The sequence below is a fragment of the Austrofundulus limnaeus genome, unplaced genomic scaffold (assembly GCF_001266775.1).
Source record: "Austrofundulus limnaeus strain Quisiro unplaced genomic scaffold, Austrofundulus_limnaeus-1.0 Scaffold21, whole genome shotgun sequence".
NCBI classification, from domain to species: domain Eukaryota; kingdom Metazoa; phylum Chordata; class Actinopteri; order Cyprinodontiformes; family Rivulidae; genus Austrofundulus; species Austrofundulus limnaeus.
The window spans coordinates 1144616-1165613 of NW_013952423.1; the positions used below are offsets into that span (position 1 = coordinate 1144616).

The window sequence follows — 20998 nt, forward strand, 5'->3', positions numbered from 1 at the left end:
CCTCCCCCCTCCCCCCACACCCTCACGCTTTGTGTTTGACATGTATTTGTCCTCTCATTCAGATGCTCCCACCACCACCCCTATACCCACCTCAGCTATCATCACTACCACCACTATCATCACCACCTCCACCTCCAACTTTGAAGCCAATCAAGGTACAGTATCAACCCTTCCACCGCCTGTGTGTGTGTACTTGTATTTACCTTTTTAGGACTGTTCTGGTATACCTTGTCAAGACCAGTAGTCCTTGTTGGGTCCAAAGACTGGTATGATGGAGCTTCATTTTTAGGTTGGGAGTTAGGTTTAGGCTACAGAAACAACTGAAAATGAATTGAAGTCTACAAACAGTCCTAATAAGGATAGAAATACAAAGTTGTGTGTGTGTTCCTTGCACCTAGTGTTTATTATCCCTTCATTTATTTTAGTTTTCAGCCCCCAGTAGTTGTCAGAACTTCATTACTTCTTTCTCCACACAGGTTAAAGTTCCTCATTTTCTGTAATTTGACAAACTTTATAAGCTTTAGGAAAACAAAAWAGATCCTAAATGATATCAGGAAAAGGCAGTAAAGGAATGTTGAGACTGCCACAAGGCAAAAACTGATCTGTCCATCAGCAGTTGTCCAGAATGATCTCCTGTTTTACATAGAAACACTACATTTTCATGTAGTCATTCCAATCATTGGTCCAACTATACTATATGGAGCTGTAGTGCATGGTCTTAACTCATGCTACCAAATTTACCTTTAAATTATTTTAGGATTAAACATAAAACACAAGTAACTACAAAAGACATTTAGAGTAGATTTAAGGACATGTCTAAATTTGCACTTTATAAGACCACAAATATTCAAATTTAAATTTATGAAAAGTCCCATGAGCCTTTGCTGCCCAAGTGTACTTCAAATTGTCTCCTCATCCATAACCTAAAAAAAATAAATAAGCACTCCGGCTGCTAGCTTAATAATAAAAAATAAAAAAACGTAAGAAGTATTTGCATTTCATGTATTATAATTTAGCATTTGGCCCGCAGCCCTCAGATCTGTTTAAATTCCGGCCCTCTCAGGGGAAATGTTTGGGCACCCCTGTTCTAAAGAGAGACTAACTCGATGGAGCACCTTTTGTTTTCAACTTTAAATATTTTCAGTCTTAGAATCTGTCTGATTGACACAGAGATTAGAGAAGAGTTACCAGATAAAAGAAGTGTGAAAATTTAAAATTTGCTTTAAAATTATTAACATTAATAGTGACACAGTGAAGATTATCTTAACAGGAAGTGAACACAGACATCTGGACACAATTTGTGTTTCTAATCAATAGGGGAAGTACAAACTAATTAAAAAATGACAGTTTGTTAAAACTCTAGTTAGCTTCAAAACTAGAATATTTCGCTTCTACCCTCTGATATTGGGATCATTTGCAGTTTTCTCTCAGACTTAACATCCAAAACTACAACAAAACACAAATAAAGGCAGCGTCATCAATGCTTCCACTCTGAGACGAAAGTCAGCAAAAACAGTGGTAGCTGATTGTTAAAGAAAAAAGTCAGGAATTTAGTTAACCTCAAGCATCTTGGGGTTTGAGAGGTTAAATCAACATGTGTCAGATCTGTATGTTGCCACCTGTCCTGTAAAGTGAAAAACACTAACTTTTTTAGTACTTATAGAAAGAGGGGTAAAGAACATTAAACTAAACATCAAATCATTCCTCAGTTATATGGATTCATGCTGTCTTTTAAACGTCTCTTTCTCTTCTGTAACTTTATTTCATCATGATCTTCGCAGGGTTGCTCCCTGCGGTCTCATTACGGCTCATGAACACAAATGAAATATACAAAAGCGTAACATTAAAGAAAATTGGAGATCATTAAAACACCAACGATCAAAATAGACTTTGGTGAAACTTAGACTTCACCTACCGCCGTCAAAAATTATGAGTAATTACAGCCTGCGAGGCACAGGGTGACGTGTGGGAGGGTGTGGGGGTCGGGACTGAAAGGACGAACAGTCGACCAAAGTTTGTTTTTCACACGGTGTCGGAGCAACCGTGTGGTGGCAACTGGTTTGTTCCTTTTCTCTTATTCTTAGGGTCAAAAAAATAACAAAATTAAGGAATTCATATCTGCCTTACAYCCCAAAGTTAGAAACAAATAACATATGATCTATTATCACACACAAACTATGTGATGGGGATGACCCTCACCTACTATCACACCAAGTTATAACAAAATATCAGTAAATTAACTAGTTTAAAGGGTCTGCAACATCAAGTTTTTTCTAGTGAGTATGAATGTATTTTGAAAAGATGGCATTAAAAACATATTTGGGGGRAAAAATCACACCGCTGAGATGAACATTTCTTGAGATATTCACATGTGAAGTAACAGGAAGTGATGTCAAAGGGGAATGTTTATATTTGAATAGAGCTACATAACTAACAACACAGACTAGAGAGAATAATCTGAAGTTCTTTTAGATTATTTTGAGATGAAGACTCAGAGTTCAAATAATAATGAATAAAGACCAGAGAGTTCTTTTTCTTAAAGAGTTTCCCTTTGATGTCACTTCCTGTTTCACTTTAGCTGAGCCAAATTCAACAAAAAAAATTGCTAGTTATGTGACAAAATGTGTAAAGTATGTGTATAATGCCAAGCTTCTTAAATTTTAAGACGTTTCTTAAACTTTTTGTATTTGAAGGGTGTGTGTTTTATGGGCACTTTAAGGTTATTTTTCTTTGGCTGTGGTGGCCATCTTATTGGAATTAATTATTTATATCCAGTGATTTCCTTGAGACTTTCAGCAATTTAGCCAAAACACAAATGAACAAAGACAAAGAATTACACGATGACCTGCTTTTCATGGCGATTCATATAAAGTTAGGATTAATTGCTGCTGTGATTAATTAAACATTAAAGTCTGTCCAAGATGCTGAAACTCCACAACAATAAACTGGAAGAATTGAATGAATTGCATCTGTGCACTGCAGGCTGCCTCACATCTAACATTTGTGAAGAAAATGATGGATCATGTTCCATGGAGGGATTTGAAATGGTAAAAAGAAAAAAAGAGGGCTGGGGGTGTTAGTGAGGGGGAGCAATAGATGAACATGAGCACTTGAAAATTAGACCCTTTCAAAATAAGCAAATTTTTATCTCACTCTTTCAGCAACAGAACTCTGGGCTATTGTGGGTCTAAATCTCCAAAGGGCACAAATAAAAAACATCACTTTATGCCACGACTCAGAAATCAGCCCGAGCTCCAAATGCAATCAAAGCCTCTCTGACAGACCGCTCAATTGGAACAAATCTCACAAGGCTGGCAGAAATCACTGGCATTGTGCTTGATTATGCCATCTGATTGGATTAAAGAGAATACCTATCTTTGGAGGTTGATTTATTGCTCCTTTCGCCTTGGATCAAGAAGTGTGGAGTCTGGACATGTGCAGTCTGATCTCTGCAGATTTACAAAAAAAAAACAGATGCATTTTTATTTGTTTGTGCTGACCGTAATAATTATTTTGAAGGGAGATCAAATAAACAAAATGAGCTGGTCAGGTCATAACACGAGATGAAGATGGATTTTGGAACAATCCTTGAATTCTGACATTTATTTCTACATTTTTTTTCCTTTATGATACACACTCTTGTCTGCAAAGAACAGCAAAGACGATCAAAACGCATAATTATTTAGTGATTATGTGATACGTGGTTGTTCAGACCATTTCTTTTCACACCCATAATTTAAATCTCAAAACATTTTAGAGATTGGATATCCACTCCCCTCCATATCTGCAGATATGGATTTCACACAGCTCAGTGTTGGAGCAAAAACTGAAGGTTTTAACCTGTAAACATCCACCGCAGTGAAACACCGTTCACTGACAGCCGTCAGCTGTTTCCTGCACAGCTTCAGCGTGAATATAACCTCACCGCTGTGTTTAATTAGGTGAATATAATGTGAAATACCGCTGCTCACACTGTCCTGTCAGCACACCGGTCACCACATCAGGTCCAATGATTGGCTTAAAAACAAACTGAATGAATAATACTTGAAACTTATCCAGGTAATCCAACAAAATGACCTTTTTATTACTTTGAGAAATAGTCCTTTAAAACTGTCAGCCTGGAAAAAAATATATCTTCAGAACATTAACATACGAAAGAGGATTAGAGCCGCAGAACAAAAAGATTGTTTTTTCCTGATTTCTGACTTTTTTTCTAATTCTGAGAAAAATAATCTGAATTCTGACTTTAATCTTAGAATCCTGAGAAAAAAGTCAGAATTCAAAGCTTAAAGTAAGAAACCTGACACTGTTCTCAGAATTTCAAGATTAAAGTCTGACTTTAATCTTAGAATTCTGAGATCGTAAAAGTCAAAATTCTGGGAAAAAACTCGGAATACTGAGATCAAAGTCAGAATTCTGAGATCAAAGTCGGAATTCTGAGGTTTTAAGGAAAAATTCTGAGATTACCCTAATCCCAATCGTCTTCCATATTAACAAGTATGGTTGTTTTTTATCAGTAGTTAAGTAAACAGATTTTTTTAACAAAACAAGTCAGAATTCAAAGCTTAAAGTGAGAAACCTGACACTGTTCTCAGAATTTCAAGATTAAAGTCTGACTTTAATCTTAGAATTCTGAGATCGTAAAAGTCAAAATTCTGGGAAAAAACTCGGAATACTGAGATCAAAGTCAGAATTCTGAGATCAAAGTCGGAATTCTGAGGTTTTAAGGAAAAATTCTGAGATTACCCTAATCCCAATCGTCTTCCATATTAACAAGTATGGTTGTTTTTTATCAGTAGTTAAGTAAACAGATTTTTTTAACAAAACAAGTCAGAATTCAAAGCTTAAAGTGAGAAACCTGACACTGTTCTCAGAATTTCAAGATTAAAGTCTGACTTTAATCTTAGAATTCTGAGATCGTAAAAGTCAAAATTCTGGGAAAAAACTCGGAATACTGAGATCAAAGTCAGAATTCTGAGATCAAAGTCGGAATTCTGAGGTTTTAAGGAAAAATTCTGAGATTACCCTAATCCCAATCGTCTTCCATATTAACAAGTATGGTTGTTTTTTATCAGTAGTTAAGTAAACAGATTTTTTTAACATAAAAGTTTGCTGCTTCCGAGGAGCACATCAGTTCAGTAGGAGGTCCTACGGTGGAGATCTGGACGGTTTGTGTTCGGACTATCAAATATGCAGATTAAACAAGTCTAGACCACCGCTGAAGTGAAGATAATTTGACAGCAAATTGAGGACAATGAGACTGTATTTAAAGCTGTTTGATCACAATCTGACAGCTCAGGATGTAACAAACCAGAACAGCACCAGAGTGTGGTGTTGGGATGGACCGTTCACATAAATCATGCTTTGGTGCCTTAAATGTGTTTCCAGTGTTTGTGTCACTTTTAAAGATAAATACTCCCTGTTCCGACTGCATGAGATCTGTGGAGTCTTCACTCCAGATCAGACTATTTCTTCACAATAAGAAGAAACGCTGGACTGAAGAAAAAGTGGTTTTCTGTGATGCTAAGCACCATAATTCCACTGATGCTCTCGAAGGGCTGTAAGTCACATGACAGCAGTTATTGTGTTTGTATCGATTCTAATAAAATTACAGCTGGCTGGATCCAATTTCAAAATAGAGGGCTGAAAATGAAAAAAGTCGCAACAATATCCTGCATTAAGAAGAAAGCAAAGTGAGGTGGAGCTGCCTCTAAATTCACAAAAGTTCCTAAATCACTTCACCAGATGGTGTTTGTGTAATTTAAGATGCTGACAGACAAAATTGAATATTGTTTCTCTTCTCATCCCTCGGCTGTTTTGTTGTCCTGTTTACATTGTGGGTTAAATTAATTGGTTGTCAGCACCGTTTATGGTCTTTCATCAATTAAAACCAGGCCGCCGCCCGATTGTTGTCGTTTCACAACGTACACATTTATTATTCTTTGTTTTGCCACTCGTGGATTAAGTACAATTGTTCACGGAGCGCTGTTCTGAATTAGAGAATGATTAGTTATATTGTGTTGATGATGGGAGAGGCAGTAAATAAGTAGCAGGGTGATTGTTTCATTCAGGCAGCTGAATGTTTCTTCTTTTTAGGGTCAGGTTTGGGTTTCTTTAAAGAACTTCTTGTTTCTGACCTCCACCGTCAAAACAGACAAAAAATACAGTTTTTCAAGGAAAAAACTCCTCTGCAGACTTACAGGAATGGTAAGACGATATTAAATAGTACAGAATACATGAAAAACTAAAAAATACTAAATATTTTTTAAAAGAAAACCTTCTGAATGGTGTTTTGACAGATATAAAAAAAATCACAAGAGGGTCTAAGAGAAAATTAAATCAATGTCCCATAATTGCAGAGGCTGGTCAAAAGAAAATCAGTAATTATTTAATTCCCCACCTCACTTTCTAAATCTGCCAGACACTTAAAAGCACTGTTTTGGGGATTACTATTTTTCTCTTTTTTTTTCTCCTCTCCTAATGAAAAATAGCTTAAAATAGATAATAAAAAAGAAAGAAAAACAAAAAAATAAACAATCCCACCTTGAAGGATTTAATGGAAAGCACATTGTAGATAAATGAAATCAACTGGCAGAGCGTATTACGGCCATATGAGTCTGCTGCCTTCAATCCATACTCACTGTAATATTGGAATGCCCCTGATAGTTGAAAGCAAAGAGAAGACATCTGGCAAAAACTGTAAGTGGGTTGTTTCAACCTGAAAATATTGGCGCTGCAGATGTGAGGTTGGMTTTATCAGGTGAAGCCCACGCATCTCTCAGCTCACAGGGGACTGAAATAACCTGCCAAGATACTGGTGAGTTTTAACAACTGCACAGATTATCAATGAAAGTTTAAAGTTTTTTTCTCCCAGTAAAAAGCCTTTTTTGGGGAGAGATTTTTTTTTACAGCTGAAGTTATTTCACTGTATCATGAAATATGAAGGAGTCAAGTTGAAGGGCAGAAAACAACCTCAAACAAACATTTACAGAAACCTGTACCTGCGTTTCATTTGTTGGTGATTTAAATGCTGAGCTTCATAAAATTAAAGAACAGTTTTCAGTCTGAATTATTCTGCTTAAATCCCCACATTTTAAAGACTTGTTATCTTTTGAAATGGTTTTGATCAATATGTTTCTTCAGGCATTCAAAGTCTTTTTTTATTTTTTTGTCTTTTTTGTGGGGGACGGTGACTTTGGCTGCTTTTAGAGTTATTCTCAGTCCAGTTCACACTAAAACCTGCTGGGATATTTTGATAACTSACTGCTGGGTTAAAGCTGTTGGTTCATAGGTTGGGTCCCATCCATCCATTTTTCCTCCCCTGCGTTTTCCATTCTGGGACTCCAGAGGTTTATAGATTGACTTGTTTGATAAAATATTGGGTCAGAAAGTCTGACCTGGTGGTTGAGTCAGAGATAAGCCATGTCATTCTTCACAGTCTGCCATTTTGAACCAGAAATTGACCGAGTCAGACATGACTGGACCTCTGGCTTTAGGAAATGTGGGACCGTAAAAACAAGTTGTAAGAAGATGTTTAACCTGGTTGACTTTGTTAAAAGCTTTAGGTTTTTTTTTTTGTTTTTTTTTTTTGCCCTTTAGCAAACACCAACTGAAGTCATAGTTATCTAACAAACCCTGGTTATAGCTCTAACTCAACAAATTAGTCATTTTAAACCATATTTTGAGTAGAAAATGTTTCCTAGTATGGAAGAAAGGGGTCTCTGCAGTCAATAAGAGAGAGTGTCTTGGGTGTGGGCGTAGTTTGGGTAAACTGTGATTGCAATGTTAATTTGACTAATATTTTAATATTTATATTAAAAATAGCAATCGCAGGCGGGTCAGAACTGTTTTCACTGAGCTAATTGTTACATGTCCCTCACATGTTCAGCTTTCACCTTCCTGTCTCGAGTTGCGGYTAAAACATCCATGAAAATAGCTTCTGATTGGTTACAGTTCTCCCCAGCTTCCTGAACCCAAACTATGTCCACACATCARTCACAGTTTACCTAAAACACGCCCACATGCATATCCAACCAATCAGGATTTACCTAAACCACGCCCACATATCAGCCTGACCGATTACAGTTGATCCAAACCACGCCCACATGCCAATCCAACCAATCAGTTTATTCAAGCTACGCACACACATCAATCCGACCAATCACAGTTTACCCAAACTTTGTCCACACATCAATCACAGTTTACCTAAACCACGCCCACACATCAATCCGACCAATCACAATTTACCCAAACTATGTCCACACATCAATCTTACAAAGTTTACCTAAGCTATGCCCACACATCAGTCTGACCAATCATGGTTTATCCAACTATGACCTCTACTTGTACTGTGCTGCATCAGTCTGAACACTCGGCCTCACTGAGGTCCAAATTTGAACCAGTCTGTGTTTTAAKTTGTTGTTTTTTAACMCATAAATTTCGAATCAAAGTTGTTGTTTTTATTTTTGAGCCACCTTACTCTGACCAGTGAAACATTCAGKAATAATACGGCTAAAATTTCCACATAAAAAAGATAAATGTGGGGTTTTTTTGGCTTCTTCTGTGTTTTTTACCTATTTTGAGCTGTTCTTATAGAGAGTAAATTATTTCAACATTTTTGTTTGAATTTTAAAAACCCAAAATAATGCTAGACTGGAGCAGAACAGACGAAACAGCCTGTGGAGAAACCCGCAGCTTGTTAGTGTCTTCAGTACCACTGGGTTCCATCTAATGTGTTTCTGCCAGTGTAATTATGATTGGCATGCACTTATATCTTTGTGTTGAACTGGTTCGAAGGATGTGGCAGCAAGTCACCAAAAGGCTTGTGGAAAGCGTGACAACCAGTCAGAAAGCTGTGTCCGCATCCTGTCTGCAGATGTCCGCGAGGGCTCTGCTGATGCCTCAGCTGACCAGAAGCCAGAGGCAGAGGAAGAGGAGAAATGACCAAGCAATCACTCAGCTGCAGACATACTGAGTGGTCCCGCATGGCTGCCACCCGCAGCGTAATGAGGGTTAGCAGGTCATGCTGCCTTTCTCGTTGGGACAGAGAAGACCCGTTTTACATTTGGAAGCCAGTGAGCACCCATGTTTAGAGACTAAACAAAAAGTCATCATCCTCACCCTCAGAGCTAATCAAGATGGTAGATGTGTGCTGAACTGCCTTGTGGGTGAGGGGGAGGGGCGGCTGGGGGGGAATCCCATAAGGAAGAAGAATCAGCAGTCACTTAGGTCCCATTTTCTTGAAAAACGAGACCTTCCTCGATGACTCATTGTTTGGTTTAAGTAGACAATTTTTTAAAAAGTCATTATAATAATGCTTTTTAATTCCATTTTGAAATAGATCACTGTCAAACACAAGCATTTACCGCTGCCAAAGTGCTTTGGCAAACAGCACAGTTCAATAACCCAGCCTCTTTGTACTTGTCTGTAATTGCATATATGGATTCAAAAAGGATAATTCTTTTTGTGGGGGGAGGGCATAATAATTAGCAGTTAGTTGCACCTTTCATGATATAGCCATGAGGACAACCCCCTCTCTATTCTGCCTTTACTCGTTCATAAATTCACCKATCAAGTCATCCTGGAACCCATAATGTGAGTATAGAAATGAAGCTGCTATCACAGAGACATTGGAGGTATTGTGTATAATTCATTGGTGCTGGACAGTAGGCACTGGGTACAAATGTGTGGCAGATATCCTCCTATTTTCTACCCCTCAGCAGGCTGGTCACACAGACGGTCATTATCCCTTCACACCCCTGAGGTGCAACGCAAGCTCACTTATATCCACAGTTTTAACTCCATACCTTCCTTAGTGGCTCAGAGGCGTAACAGCATCAGGTTGATTTTAAATCATTTCCTGCTCACTGCTTCATGGCAAAGTCAACCTAACAGCTGCTCACAACATGAGCCGTTCATAACATCTAAAATAACTAAAACAWTTTGATTTTAGTCAACTTTATTATTGTTTACACCCCGCTACTTTTGCATGAAACTTATTTTCTCAACTATTTTCTCAGCTGAACAATGTTTGTGTTGCACTGTCTACACAGACTGTTCAGTGAATTGATAAAACTACCTCATACAAAGCTGAATCAGTTTAATAATATGGCATTTTGTCAGAAATAATTTGAGCAGTTTAAGTTGGTGAGTAGGTATTAGCTTGCCTCCCCCCTACGTATATATCTTACTGATTCTCCAAACAAAGATCACTAATGGTTGTCTACTTCAAGTAAGATACTGACTACTTGTGAGTACAACCACACTTCATCAAACAAAGCATCCCTTTAACAGAATCACACAAAAAGAAATATCTTTCATGTTACTTTATAGGAGTAGATGTTGGGAGGCATCTGTTTTTGTTTCATTATAAAAGCAATGAGGATGACAAACTGCCCTTTGCTCTTCAAGCCTGCAGCTAACGACCACACTCAGRTAAACTTGAACTCGTCAAGGCTGCTGTCACATTCCAAAGAATGTCAGCGTAATTAATGCGAAAGTGTATCATGTGTAAATATCACGCCGTTAGTTATCACGCACGACAACGGGTGAAGCTGCTTCTTGTTTGTTATATTAAATAAGCAGGTGGACTGCAAACATGTCTATGAATTAGCCATTCTGCAGCTCTTTAAACATATCAAGTGTGAAAACTTTCAGTTCTGCAGAGTCTGTKATCGGAGAACTCAGTTTATCTTCAAAGCCAAAACACGTTTGTCGCGTCGCTTTTGGGAGCTCGTCATAAACAGTCCAGGTGTTCTGCAGGACGTTACAGAGCATTATTTGTAAATGATCTATATTTGACTTTTTTTAGTTCAATTCCGAATCATGCATGTCTGCACTGAATAATAGATTAGAACCTCCACCCCTGCTGGAATCTTTATGCGTCACGTTATTGTAGCTCTGCAACAGAATAAAAAACATTTATTAATTACTTTGTTTTGTTGTGTTTTGTTTTGTTTTTTTTTCTTTTCATCTGTTTGTAGATTGCTCTTAAACGAGTATTTTAGTCTCAGTGAAGCATCGTCCTTTAGCTTTCCTAACACCCAAACAAAATATCTCCAAAGTGCTGAGGGCATCAGCTTTTGTCAGGGACAGAGAGCGCCTGTAATTACTGTTTTTACTGGTGTTTACTCTGCAGGATCAGACCCACAGCCACATTTGACACTGTTCAGTCTGTTAAATGTCAGCGGATTCAAAGTGAGTGAAGGTGAACCGGGCTCCTGCAGACTGTAGCTGCAGCAGGACTGATGGGTTTTTTAATCATTGCTTTAATCGTTATTATCAGTGGTTTATGAGATATTTTGCTAACAGATGCAGCTTATTACATAACTGACTCCMTGTTTGCTCATGTTATTGTGAAGGGTTTGTTCTTACAACAATAGAAGAATTTGTGCAGCAGATAAATAGGTTAATGCAGGTTATCAACAAGTTAAACATGTTTCAATCCAACATCAAACCCTTAAAGAAATCTGGGGATTTTATAGGCTGAAGATTGCTATCCTAATCCAATCACATCACAGTTTACCTTAGTCTTCAAGGTGATTTTTGAAGTTATAAAATAAAAAAGCTGAAAGAGCTTCTGACGTCTACGTTTATTTTTTACATTTTAAATCCACTCTCAGCAGGGTCAAGGGAGGGTTCAGGAAATGCATACAGAAGTMTGAAAAACCACTTTTATGTTCGTTCTTCTGGTTTGGATAAATATCATCGTGTGGCAACACAACCAACGCAAGCTTCACATTTAAAACTTGTTTAAAAAGATGTTTTTTTAAATCAAAGTTTCAGGAGTAAACAAAGCCCGTTGGTCAGTATCTCATCTGTGCAGTCGCTTCAACTCTTTGTTTCAGTTTGTCACACTGCCATTAAAAAAATTAAAAAATAAAAATTATTTTCCAAGTCCTGARCTGTTCCTTTWGGAGAGCCGCACTCCTTCCCTCCTGATAGTTTGTCTTTCTTCACATCAGAGCAGCTGTGATTTAAGCACTTTTTATTCCCSTCTCTGTGAAGCGTCCGGCGTGTTTCTGTGTGCCTGTGTTTATCTCTGCGCTGCCTTTGGTACCCTTTGATTTCCCTTAAGTCTTATGTCTTTTTTTTGTCATGTTCTGGTCTTCTGAATGCTTGCTTATGGGTGTTGTTTGTTTTCTCCCTCCCCCMCTGCCTCCTCCCCCATTTCTTCTTGATTTGCATGCCGTTCCTCCTGTTCCACACCTCCCTCCACAACTCCTCTCCCTGTGTGCTCAGACACTGCGCCCAGCACTGAACCTGCAGCTCATGGTTGGTATCTCTACTTTCTTCCTTTATGTCTGTTTTTTTTTCTGCACTGACGTGTTTGACCCTGCAGCATGCCCAGTGTTACTGTTGCACAGCCGAAATGTCAGCTGCCTGCTGTCGAGTTATTTATGGATTCTGCGAAGCCCACAGAGCCATCACTTGAAGGAATGCATATCACCCACTGCCTTTAGTGCCACACATTTAAACTAAAATCATCTTGTGCTGAGAGGGAGCAAAAACCTAATTTGGTCTGATCTAGTGAATTATGTGACGGATAATCTTGATCAACTTTATGGTTTGTTGTGATGAATGACTCTCAGCGAATTACCACATCAAATTTTAGCTCAGTATCTGAAAATTGAGTTAGAGCTAATTTTGTTGTGGCTAAAGTTGACCAGCTATGGTGGCCATTTTAAATGGAGTTGACACCAAAGATTAATTAGTGTAGATGTACACCCAATGACATATTTTGCTAACAGACACTGTCAACTCCAATGGTTATTGGCAAAGTTTTGGAAGCAGATCTCATGAACAGGATATGCAAATATTTAGAGCGAATATTTAGCTCAGTATTGGCACTTTTGCCTTCATTATAACCATTTTTTGTGTTTGAGAACCTCGATTAGCTGTGGCGGCCATCTTGAATGGTGCTGACTCTAAAAGCTGATGAGTTGTAAGAGGACAGGGTGAGTCAGAAGGCTCAGAATATCCTTTTTTTAGAAATAAAAGGGAAAATAAAATATATAAACACCCAAGTAAGTACTGGGCGAGGGGATCTATCTTCTAGGCTTTGTTCAGAACATGGCCACCATCTTGAAAGCTGGAATTTTGGCTCAAAGTCATTTTTTTCCAATGGGAAGGGGGTCTTCTAGCATATCAAAGAAGGCAAGAATTGTCTMAGAAATCAAYTACTGCAGTCAGATTTGCAATATCCCTTGTAATTMAAAAGTTACCAAAACATAAATTTGCAACAACAACCGTTGACATTGCCTGTTCTTTGATGTGTTTAATGTGCTGAACACAGACACACTCTGATTGCAGCAATAAATTTCTTTTACAGTTCTGTTTTTCTTTGTTATATGCCACATAACACCCTTCACGTTGGAAAAAGATTTGACTTGACAGCTTTCAAGATGGCAGCCATGTTCTGAACATRAACTAGAAGTTAGATCCCCTCACCTGTTAATTACTTGGGTGTTTAGATGCATCATTTTCCCTTTTGTTTCTAAATTAAAAGGCTGTCCTGGGACTTTTGACTCACTCTGTACATCTACACTTCATTAACTTGTTCGAGATGGCTGCCACAGCTAAGTGAGCTTCTCAAACACAAAAATGGTTAAAAAGAAGGCCAATGTGCAAATACTGAGCTAAATATTTGCTGAGAGTCATTCCCAATTTATACCCYACATACTTTCTGCTCATGAGATCTGTTTTAAAAGCCTTTCCAATAACTATTGGAGCTGACCGTCTGTCTAAAAGATAGCCCCCACCCCTCACCCATTACCTACTGGGGTATTCAGATATTCCATTTCCCCTTTGGTTCCTGAAATAAAAGGGTGTCCTGMGTCTTTTGACTCACCCTGCACATCCAACKATTGGTTTCTGAGAGCTTCATTAAAATCCAAACAGTGTTTCATGAGATATTTCCCTGAAACACACACTGACGTGCAAAGGCAATATTACCAATAACAAAAGGGCAAGCTGTTGATTTTGTGTTGAGTTTGTTCTGTCAGAAAACTTCACTGCAGAGCTCCAGTTTTATCATAAAGATTGTTTAATCCTCGTCGCCAGAGCAGCCCTGGCAGAGTGATTCGAGCAGCTAACCAATTACAGCGTTTCCCTGAAGGTGGCACAGAGTAATAAAAGCCACTCAGAGGACAGGGCTGATTATATCAACAGCATTAGGTTTGTGTGGAGGCAAAAATAGACCTCATTTACTTGTTTTCATACATTCGACTGAAGATGATACACATCATTTTCTAATTTTGCCTAATTTGCATCGCTTTCCCATTATTTTTTTGGCCGCCGTTCCATAATTTGCGCGAGCAGATTCACGGTCACACGTTTTCTGTTAATCAATGCGCTCGTTTTGCTCCATCTGAAATTTCAAAACTTACTTCACTCATTTGCTATAATGACCAAATTAGTGAGCTGCTGAGCAAAAATGAGCCATGGGTGTCTCGTAAGCTCCTGTTTGTTGCAATTTAGCTGCATGATTTCATTTAGCTACACGAACCATCCGAAGCTCCTCAAAGGTCAAGAAGCCAAACACGCTAATGAAATTAGCACACACAGACTCCTGCTTCTCCCAGATTATTATCTACACCCCCTGCTGTTTCTGCTCACACGTGCGGATTTTATTGTTTGATGTTCGAGACTCCGCCCCTTTTTCATAGAAAACTAGCATTCAAAGCAAGCAATATGCATTCCTTTAAGCCTTTATTCCCACAAGTTTTTATTAATTTGCATGTTTCTTTCTTAATTCCTCCAACATGTTTCACCAGTTCTCGTGCTGCACCTCCAGATCTCAGTGATGGGTTTAATTGCTAAAACAAAAGATAATTTGATTCGATTCCTGCAGCACAGGGATGCATAAATGTGCACATTAAGCAGGGAAAATCTAAAACGATTTGCTTCCATTACGGCTCAAGGTAGCACATTAATCTCAGCGTTTTACTGTAGTTGGAATTATCCTTGAATTAAATTAATTATTCTGTTAATTACTATTCGTTATCCTGTGCTGGGTGACATGACTTCCTCTGTCGGCAGTGGAGAAGTTTCCTTCCTGGAAGTGATGATGGAAGCTGGTGCTGAAGAGGCAACAGATGCTTTGTTCTCCTTTTTTGCAAGATGTCTTCTTAGCATTGATGAGTTTTTGAATGGTTGCCCCAGATGTTCTATCTCAGCCTTTAATTATTTTTTAATTGTTAGTAATTATTCGTAGTGTGGCGTCATAAGGATGAAAATTAAATTTACTGGTAGTTTTGTTGGATAATTTCAATTAAATGCAGTAAACTCTGGAAAGAGTCATTTAGAAGAGAATTTCCATCTGTTTTAAAGAAATTTTGGGATTTTAATAAGTTTCAAAGTTTTGTTTCTTTCATTTTTATTCTTTTWGATGATCCTTAAAGTGGACATATCCTGCAGAAATCCACTTTTTTAGCTGTTAAATATATTTTGTTTTATTCTTGGAGTCCCTAGCAGCAGAAAAGTTGAATTTAGTCTCCTCTTGGGCTGCAAATACTGTATATCTTTATATTTTGTTTGGGTCAGATTTTTCAGTCCATTCAGTTTTCTCTATTTTCTATGATGTTTTTGAACTGTTATGTCAAATAATCAGCTAGAGTATTACCATCTGGACTTCTGGTTCTGGGTCAGAATCTGGTTCTGGGTCAGACTCTGGCTCCAACATGTAAGGCTGGATGGACAAGTCTTCTGTTGTTGACATCTTTCRATATAAATGTAAATAAACTAAAGCAGAGCTGAAGGTTATTTGGTGCCATTACAGTTTTGTATTTGTGTCAAATGAACTTGCTTGAAGTTTGAAAATGTTTTCTGTCTGAGGCCGTCTCATCACAGGTGTCAAAATACAGAYCTGGTTTGGGGACGTCCATGTTGACTGTTATGAGAATAAATTAGTCAAACAAATTTATCAATGTTTAGTTCTATCTTATTAATTCCCAAGGGCAAACTCCTTGGTTACAAAGCTCTAAGAGACATACAAAAGAGAAATTAAAACACATCAGACAGATTGGCACCATGGTGGACCAGTGGTTAGAACCAAGGGCGTCATTTGCAGGGGTTTAGGGGGGATTATGAGTTAGGTAAATCACAGCAAAAGCATTAAAATATATTTTAACCCCAAAATATCCTGAATCATTTTACAGATAAATAAATAGGCAGAGAGCTTCACACCCCCATCCAATGGTAAACCTACAGTTATTCCCTTGGTTAGAACTGTTGCCTCACAGCAAGAAGGTCCTGGGTTCAAATGGGGTCAGGTCTGGGGTCTTTCTGTGTGGGGTTTGGATGTTTTCCTCATAATCCGGCTTCCTCCCACAGATAAAAACAGAAGATAAAAACACAGAACTTAACTACAGAAGAATTTTACATAAACCTGCTGGATGTGGCGCAGTATTGCTTTATTTTTAAGAAAATAAGGTGTCAGTTCTGCTCCCCGGGTTGAACATGAAATTATAGAAATAATTATATTGGTTGAAGCAGGAAGACGGTTCCACTGGAAGTGCTAAAAWAGGTTTTTCCAACCTGTCACCTGTTTGACTTTTTGCTTCATTTGTTTAAAGCTAAATGCTAATAGATTTATGCCGGGGGGGGGGGGGGGGGGGGGGGGGGGGGGGGGGGGGGGAGGGGGGTTGCCCACCGACAGTTTAAATCCAAAAGTGACGCAAAGGCAAAGAAATATTTGTTGAAATATTCTGAAAAGAGCTGAAGCAGACGGGCTGAAACCAAACAAACGGATCAGCGCCGGGATTGATGGAGATGAAGTGACATTAATATGCAAACAGACTGAGTGGAAGTTGATGATGGGTTCAGGTGTTGTATTGAGTATTTACATATAATTAACTCACTTCATCCTTTATTTTGTCTGATGATGTGGGTTTTAGTCGAAGAATCCAATGACTGGTTCTTTGTAACAGCTGACAAACCGTGAACTGTGAAACTCCTGTTGTTCTTTCCTAATGCAGCGATGAAGCGTACAACAAAAGGACACAAACAGAGCTCAACAAAGGTGTTTCTTTCATTTATCGCTCTGATTTTTTTCACTTATTGCAGCCTAGATGTTTTGCTAAAACAATACCTTATAAGTAAAACCACTTTATAATAATCCTCATGTATTTTCTGCCGACTTTTAATACCAAAACCTGGAAATGTATTATCTCAAAACATCCATTGTCTTTACTTGCTTTTTCCTTTGAGCTGAAAACAGAGAAGACAAAAGCTCTTTTCTGTCCCCCCCGGAGAAGTTGGGAACAAACAAACCTAAACTTTCTTCAGCCTCTTGATCCAGACATCTGACAACGTTTGCACAGACCGGTTGAAAGGTTTTCATTTAGCAAAAGCATTATTTTTTATTTCAAACAGGAAGTAAAATTTCTTCRTCTAACAGGTACGGTGGCCATTTGACAAAACAGCACTTTATTGATGGTGTTTGTAGCTATAGTCAGGACAACACCTGTTTTTAATGTGTTTACATGCAAAGGAAACAAGGTTACAAGCAGAACGGCAGGAAATTGAAGAATGTTCAAACTCTGCAGCGACTGAACTCGTGCAGCTGGTCATTACTCAGGTGAAGCAGCTTAATCCGTTAGCRCAGACCAGCCCATTTAACCCACATTCATGAAACATAAAATCACACTGATTTACAGAGGAAAATGCCAAGTTAGATGCTTATCAACATGTAACACATGTGACATCATAGTTGTCTACTCATTAAGCAAAGTCGTTTTGACCAACTTAAATAAAACCCAGTAAAGTGACTTTAATTCAATATTTTTGGTGCCTGTCAGGCGTCGAAAAAAAGGAGAGATGGGCACCGGCTCCCCTGCAATCTGAAATGGAAAAGTGGGTAAAGAAAATAAATGTGTGGGTTAATTCAGCTCGTCTCTATTACAAACGTGCTCGCCAGTAAAATAAATCATTTTTGTGGGGGCGGCTTCAGAGAAAACACGGCCTACAGTGCCGTTTATAAAAGGTGTGCTTACAGAAATCATTTAGAAAATTGTCMGGACAAGACACGGCTGCACGGTTTGTTGGTTATTTGGTTGCAATWATTGAAAATACTGTAAGTATTGAAAAATTAGACTATTTTCTCACAAATTTTGAGAGATACTGTGTGACAACAGACCTTCCTGTTGGTGTTACTGAATATTAAAGCCTGATGATGTAATTTACAGATGATCCTTTGATCCTGGTTTCACCTTACGTTTGTGTTCACTCCAAACCAATATAGATTTATGTTATTTTTTTCTGTTTTGGGTTCTGGTCAGTCAGCTCCTCCAACAGTTAGTTTAACCCACATTCACACCATTGTTTCATCATCCAGCTCATGTTTAAACAAATGCAAACAATTTGCCTTTACAGCTCTTWGAAATTGACAATAAAATGTGAAGTCGTTTCCGTAACCCGCTGGCTTTAAAACCGAGAAATCCTAACTCACTTTGTGTTTGTCGGTCCAGTGTGTTACACCGAGTCAGTCYGTTAGAAAACATCAGCGCTGGCCACCTCTCCCTATCCTCTTAAGTGTTGTTGCCATAGTGATGCCCCGCTTTTCTAGGCTGAAAAAGAAGAGGATGACAAGACACTATTAGGCTTGAAGGCTCTCCTCCAGATTGTCCATTTCCCTCTAAAATAGAGCAGGTAGGGGCGAAAAGGTTTAGATGGCAAGAGGAAAYAAATTAAACATTCAACAGAGAAAAGAGTGGGCTGGGAACAGGACATTGAAATGATTTGTTCTTRTAGATGAAGCCTTAGTTCTCCTGATAAAATAAAAGAACATAAAAACTTGAAAATCTCAGATGTAATTACTTATTTTATTATGTTTGTAGAGAAACTCATATGTACTTTTAATAAAAAGACCCACCGTGTTGAAATGCCTGTGAAGTCAAATTTTTGTAATACATWTGAATGTATTTTTAGAAAGAAGACATTGATAAAATATTGCAAAATAAATTTCATGTCACTGAGATGAACAGTTGTTGAGATATTTGCCTGTGAAGTGACAGGAAGTGATGTCAAAGGGGAATATCTGCATGTGAACAGAGCATTGCTACAACAGCCAACAACCCAGACTGTAGAGAAGAATCTGATGTTTCTTTAGATTATTTTGAGTCTCTATCAGAGAGAAGAAGAGTCAGAGTTCAAATGATATTGTTTCAATAAACAAAGACCAGAGTTTTGTTTGTTAAAGAGTTCCCCTTTGATGTCACTTCCTGTTTCACTTTGGCTGAGCCAAGTTCAAAAGAAAATATGCCAGTTATGGGACAAAATGAGTTAAATCATGTGTATTATTCCAACGATCTTAAATATAAAGATTTTTTTTTAATTTTTGTATTTGAAGAATAGGCTTGTCACAGGCACTTTAAAAGTGTAAACGATAAATATGTGTAAAACTGACTGAATTAGAGCCATTTTGTGTAATTAAACCCATTATTCAGTTGAAGAGGTACATTCTCTGAAAGATTAATTAAAATATGTCCAATGGTGGATGAGATATTTTGCTAACAGACCACAAAGATTGACTCCAAATTTTGAGTCAATTCCTCTAAAACTGATTGAGTTTTTAAAGTTTAAGTTCAGCTGGCTGTGGCGGCCTTCTTGATTTGGGTCGACTCCAAAAAGAAACTGGTTGTATTTTCTGAGTGTTGCATTAAAATAAACCCAGAGCTTCAGGAGATAGTTTACTAACACAATAAACAAACACCCACCCGGAGACTCAAGCCAGAGATTTCAACAATTGGTTGACGAACCAAGTGTTGCCACATTTGAAGATGTTTGGCAACAATTAATAAGGGTTTGGAGTCCATTTTGGTTATYTTTGGTCATTTCTAAGCCCCCATTTCACTCTTGAAGAGTAGGAAGCTTTAAGACCCTGCAGAGGATTTTCTGTTTTGTCTTATTACCCGCAAGCAGTAAAAAAAAAACTGATTTTAAAAATGTGCCAAAGTGGCGCCCGGTTCAGAGTCAGGTTTTGGGCGTCAGATGTTCAATCAGTGTTTTGGTCCTCTCATCTCACTTCTATCTCCTCACCCTTAATGAAAGGGCATCTTGAGGGAAATGTCAGTTGTTTTAGCTGATGCTTTGGTGCACTGACTAATTTCCCATCCGGAGAGGTGAGCACGTCTGGAAAGGATATGCCTGCCAACGCGGCTGTCAGCAAACTTGTGAAAGTCGTGGGATAATTGAGCTGCACTCAGAGATCTAATAGTGGAGTGGAATGCAAAGGTATAATGGCCACTTTACTCACAGTGGAATCGTAGTGAAGGACAGCACTTTTCTCTTTAATCCAAGGACTGAGCTGTTACATTTGGATGACATTAAAAAGACAAGGTATTCATTAAACGGCAAAAATACAACATCTTGGATCACTCAGGGAGGTGATGTGAAACTAATGTGGTCGTCGTGTTTTCAGAGTTTGATTACCGAAGCGCRGGGCGGCTAACTTTAGTGTATTTTTAAGATAAGTTTTTATTGCTTCAAGCTTTAAACTATGTTTGTAAGCATGGTTCAGTACCGAGTCTAAGTAGGGAAATGAGTTGTATGGTGAAGTGTAATTAGTGCAAATTAGGCAAAGGTCCAAATGGAATCCATTTGACTCGAAGACCAAGTCCTTGCAAACCTCATCCTGCAGCGTGGAGGTGAGGTTGAGTCGACTAATTATCAAGGTGACAGATGGCGTCGCCAACGTTGGAGTTCTGGGCGTCTTCGTTGGTCAGTGAAACTTTGTAGATTTTTAACTGACCCCAGTAGTTTGTGCATGAAAAGCTCTTTCATTTGGGTCAAAATCAGTAGAGAATTAGCCTAAACTAAACAGTTTCTACTCTCTCACAAACACACAGGTAAACATTTTCACATTATAACTTGGCGATCAGTGGCCCGAGCCTGCCTTTGGGGCTCTCTTCAAATGAGGCACATATGCTGCATTAATTAGTTTCAGACTCACAACTGAGTGTGACAGGTGACAAACCCCCCCCCCTTCCTCCTCACACAC

General features: G+C 38.4%; 1 protein-coding gene across 8 annotated transcripts in view; it reads left to right on the plus strand.

The window, feature by feature from the left end:
* cadm1a (cell adhesion molecule 1a) overlaps positions 1 to 20998 on the plus strand; it is a 394751-nt gene that overhangs the window by 357529 nt on the left and 16224 nt on the right. For 3 of the 8 annotated variants that reach the window (XM_014003959.1, XM_014003960.1, XM_014003962.1), the window contains 2 exons: positions 63 to 155; positions 12241 to 12273. The exons of 1 other annotated variant lie outside the window; for it this stretch is intronic. In XM_014003959.1, coding sequence (XP_013859413.1) covers positions 63 to 155; positions 12241 to 12273 — 126 coding nt within the window. Of the gene's footprint in view, positions 1 to 62; positions 156 to 12240; positions 12274 to 15039; positions 15352 to 20998 lie in introns of those variants that run through there. 4 more of the 8 variants (XM_014003965.1, XM_014003966.1, XM_014003961.1 and 1 more) reach the window with 4 other exon arrangements.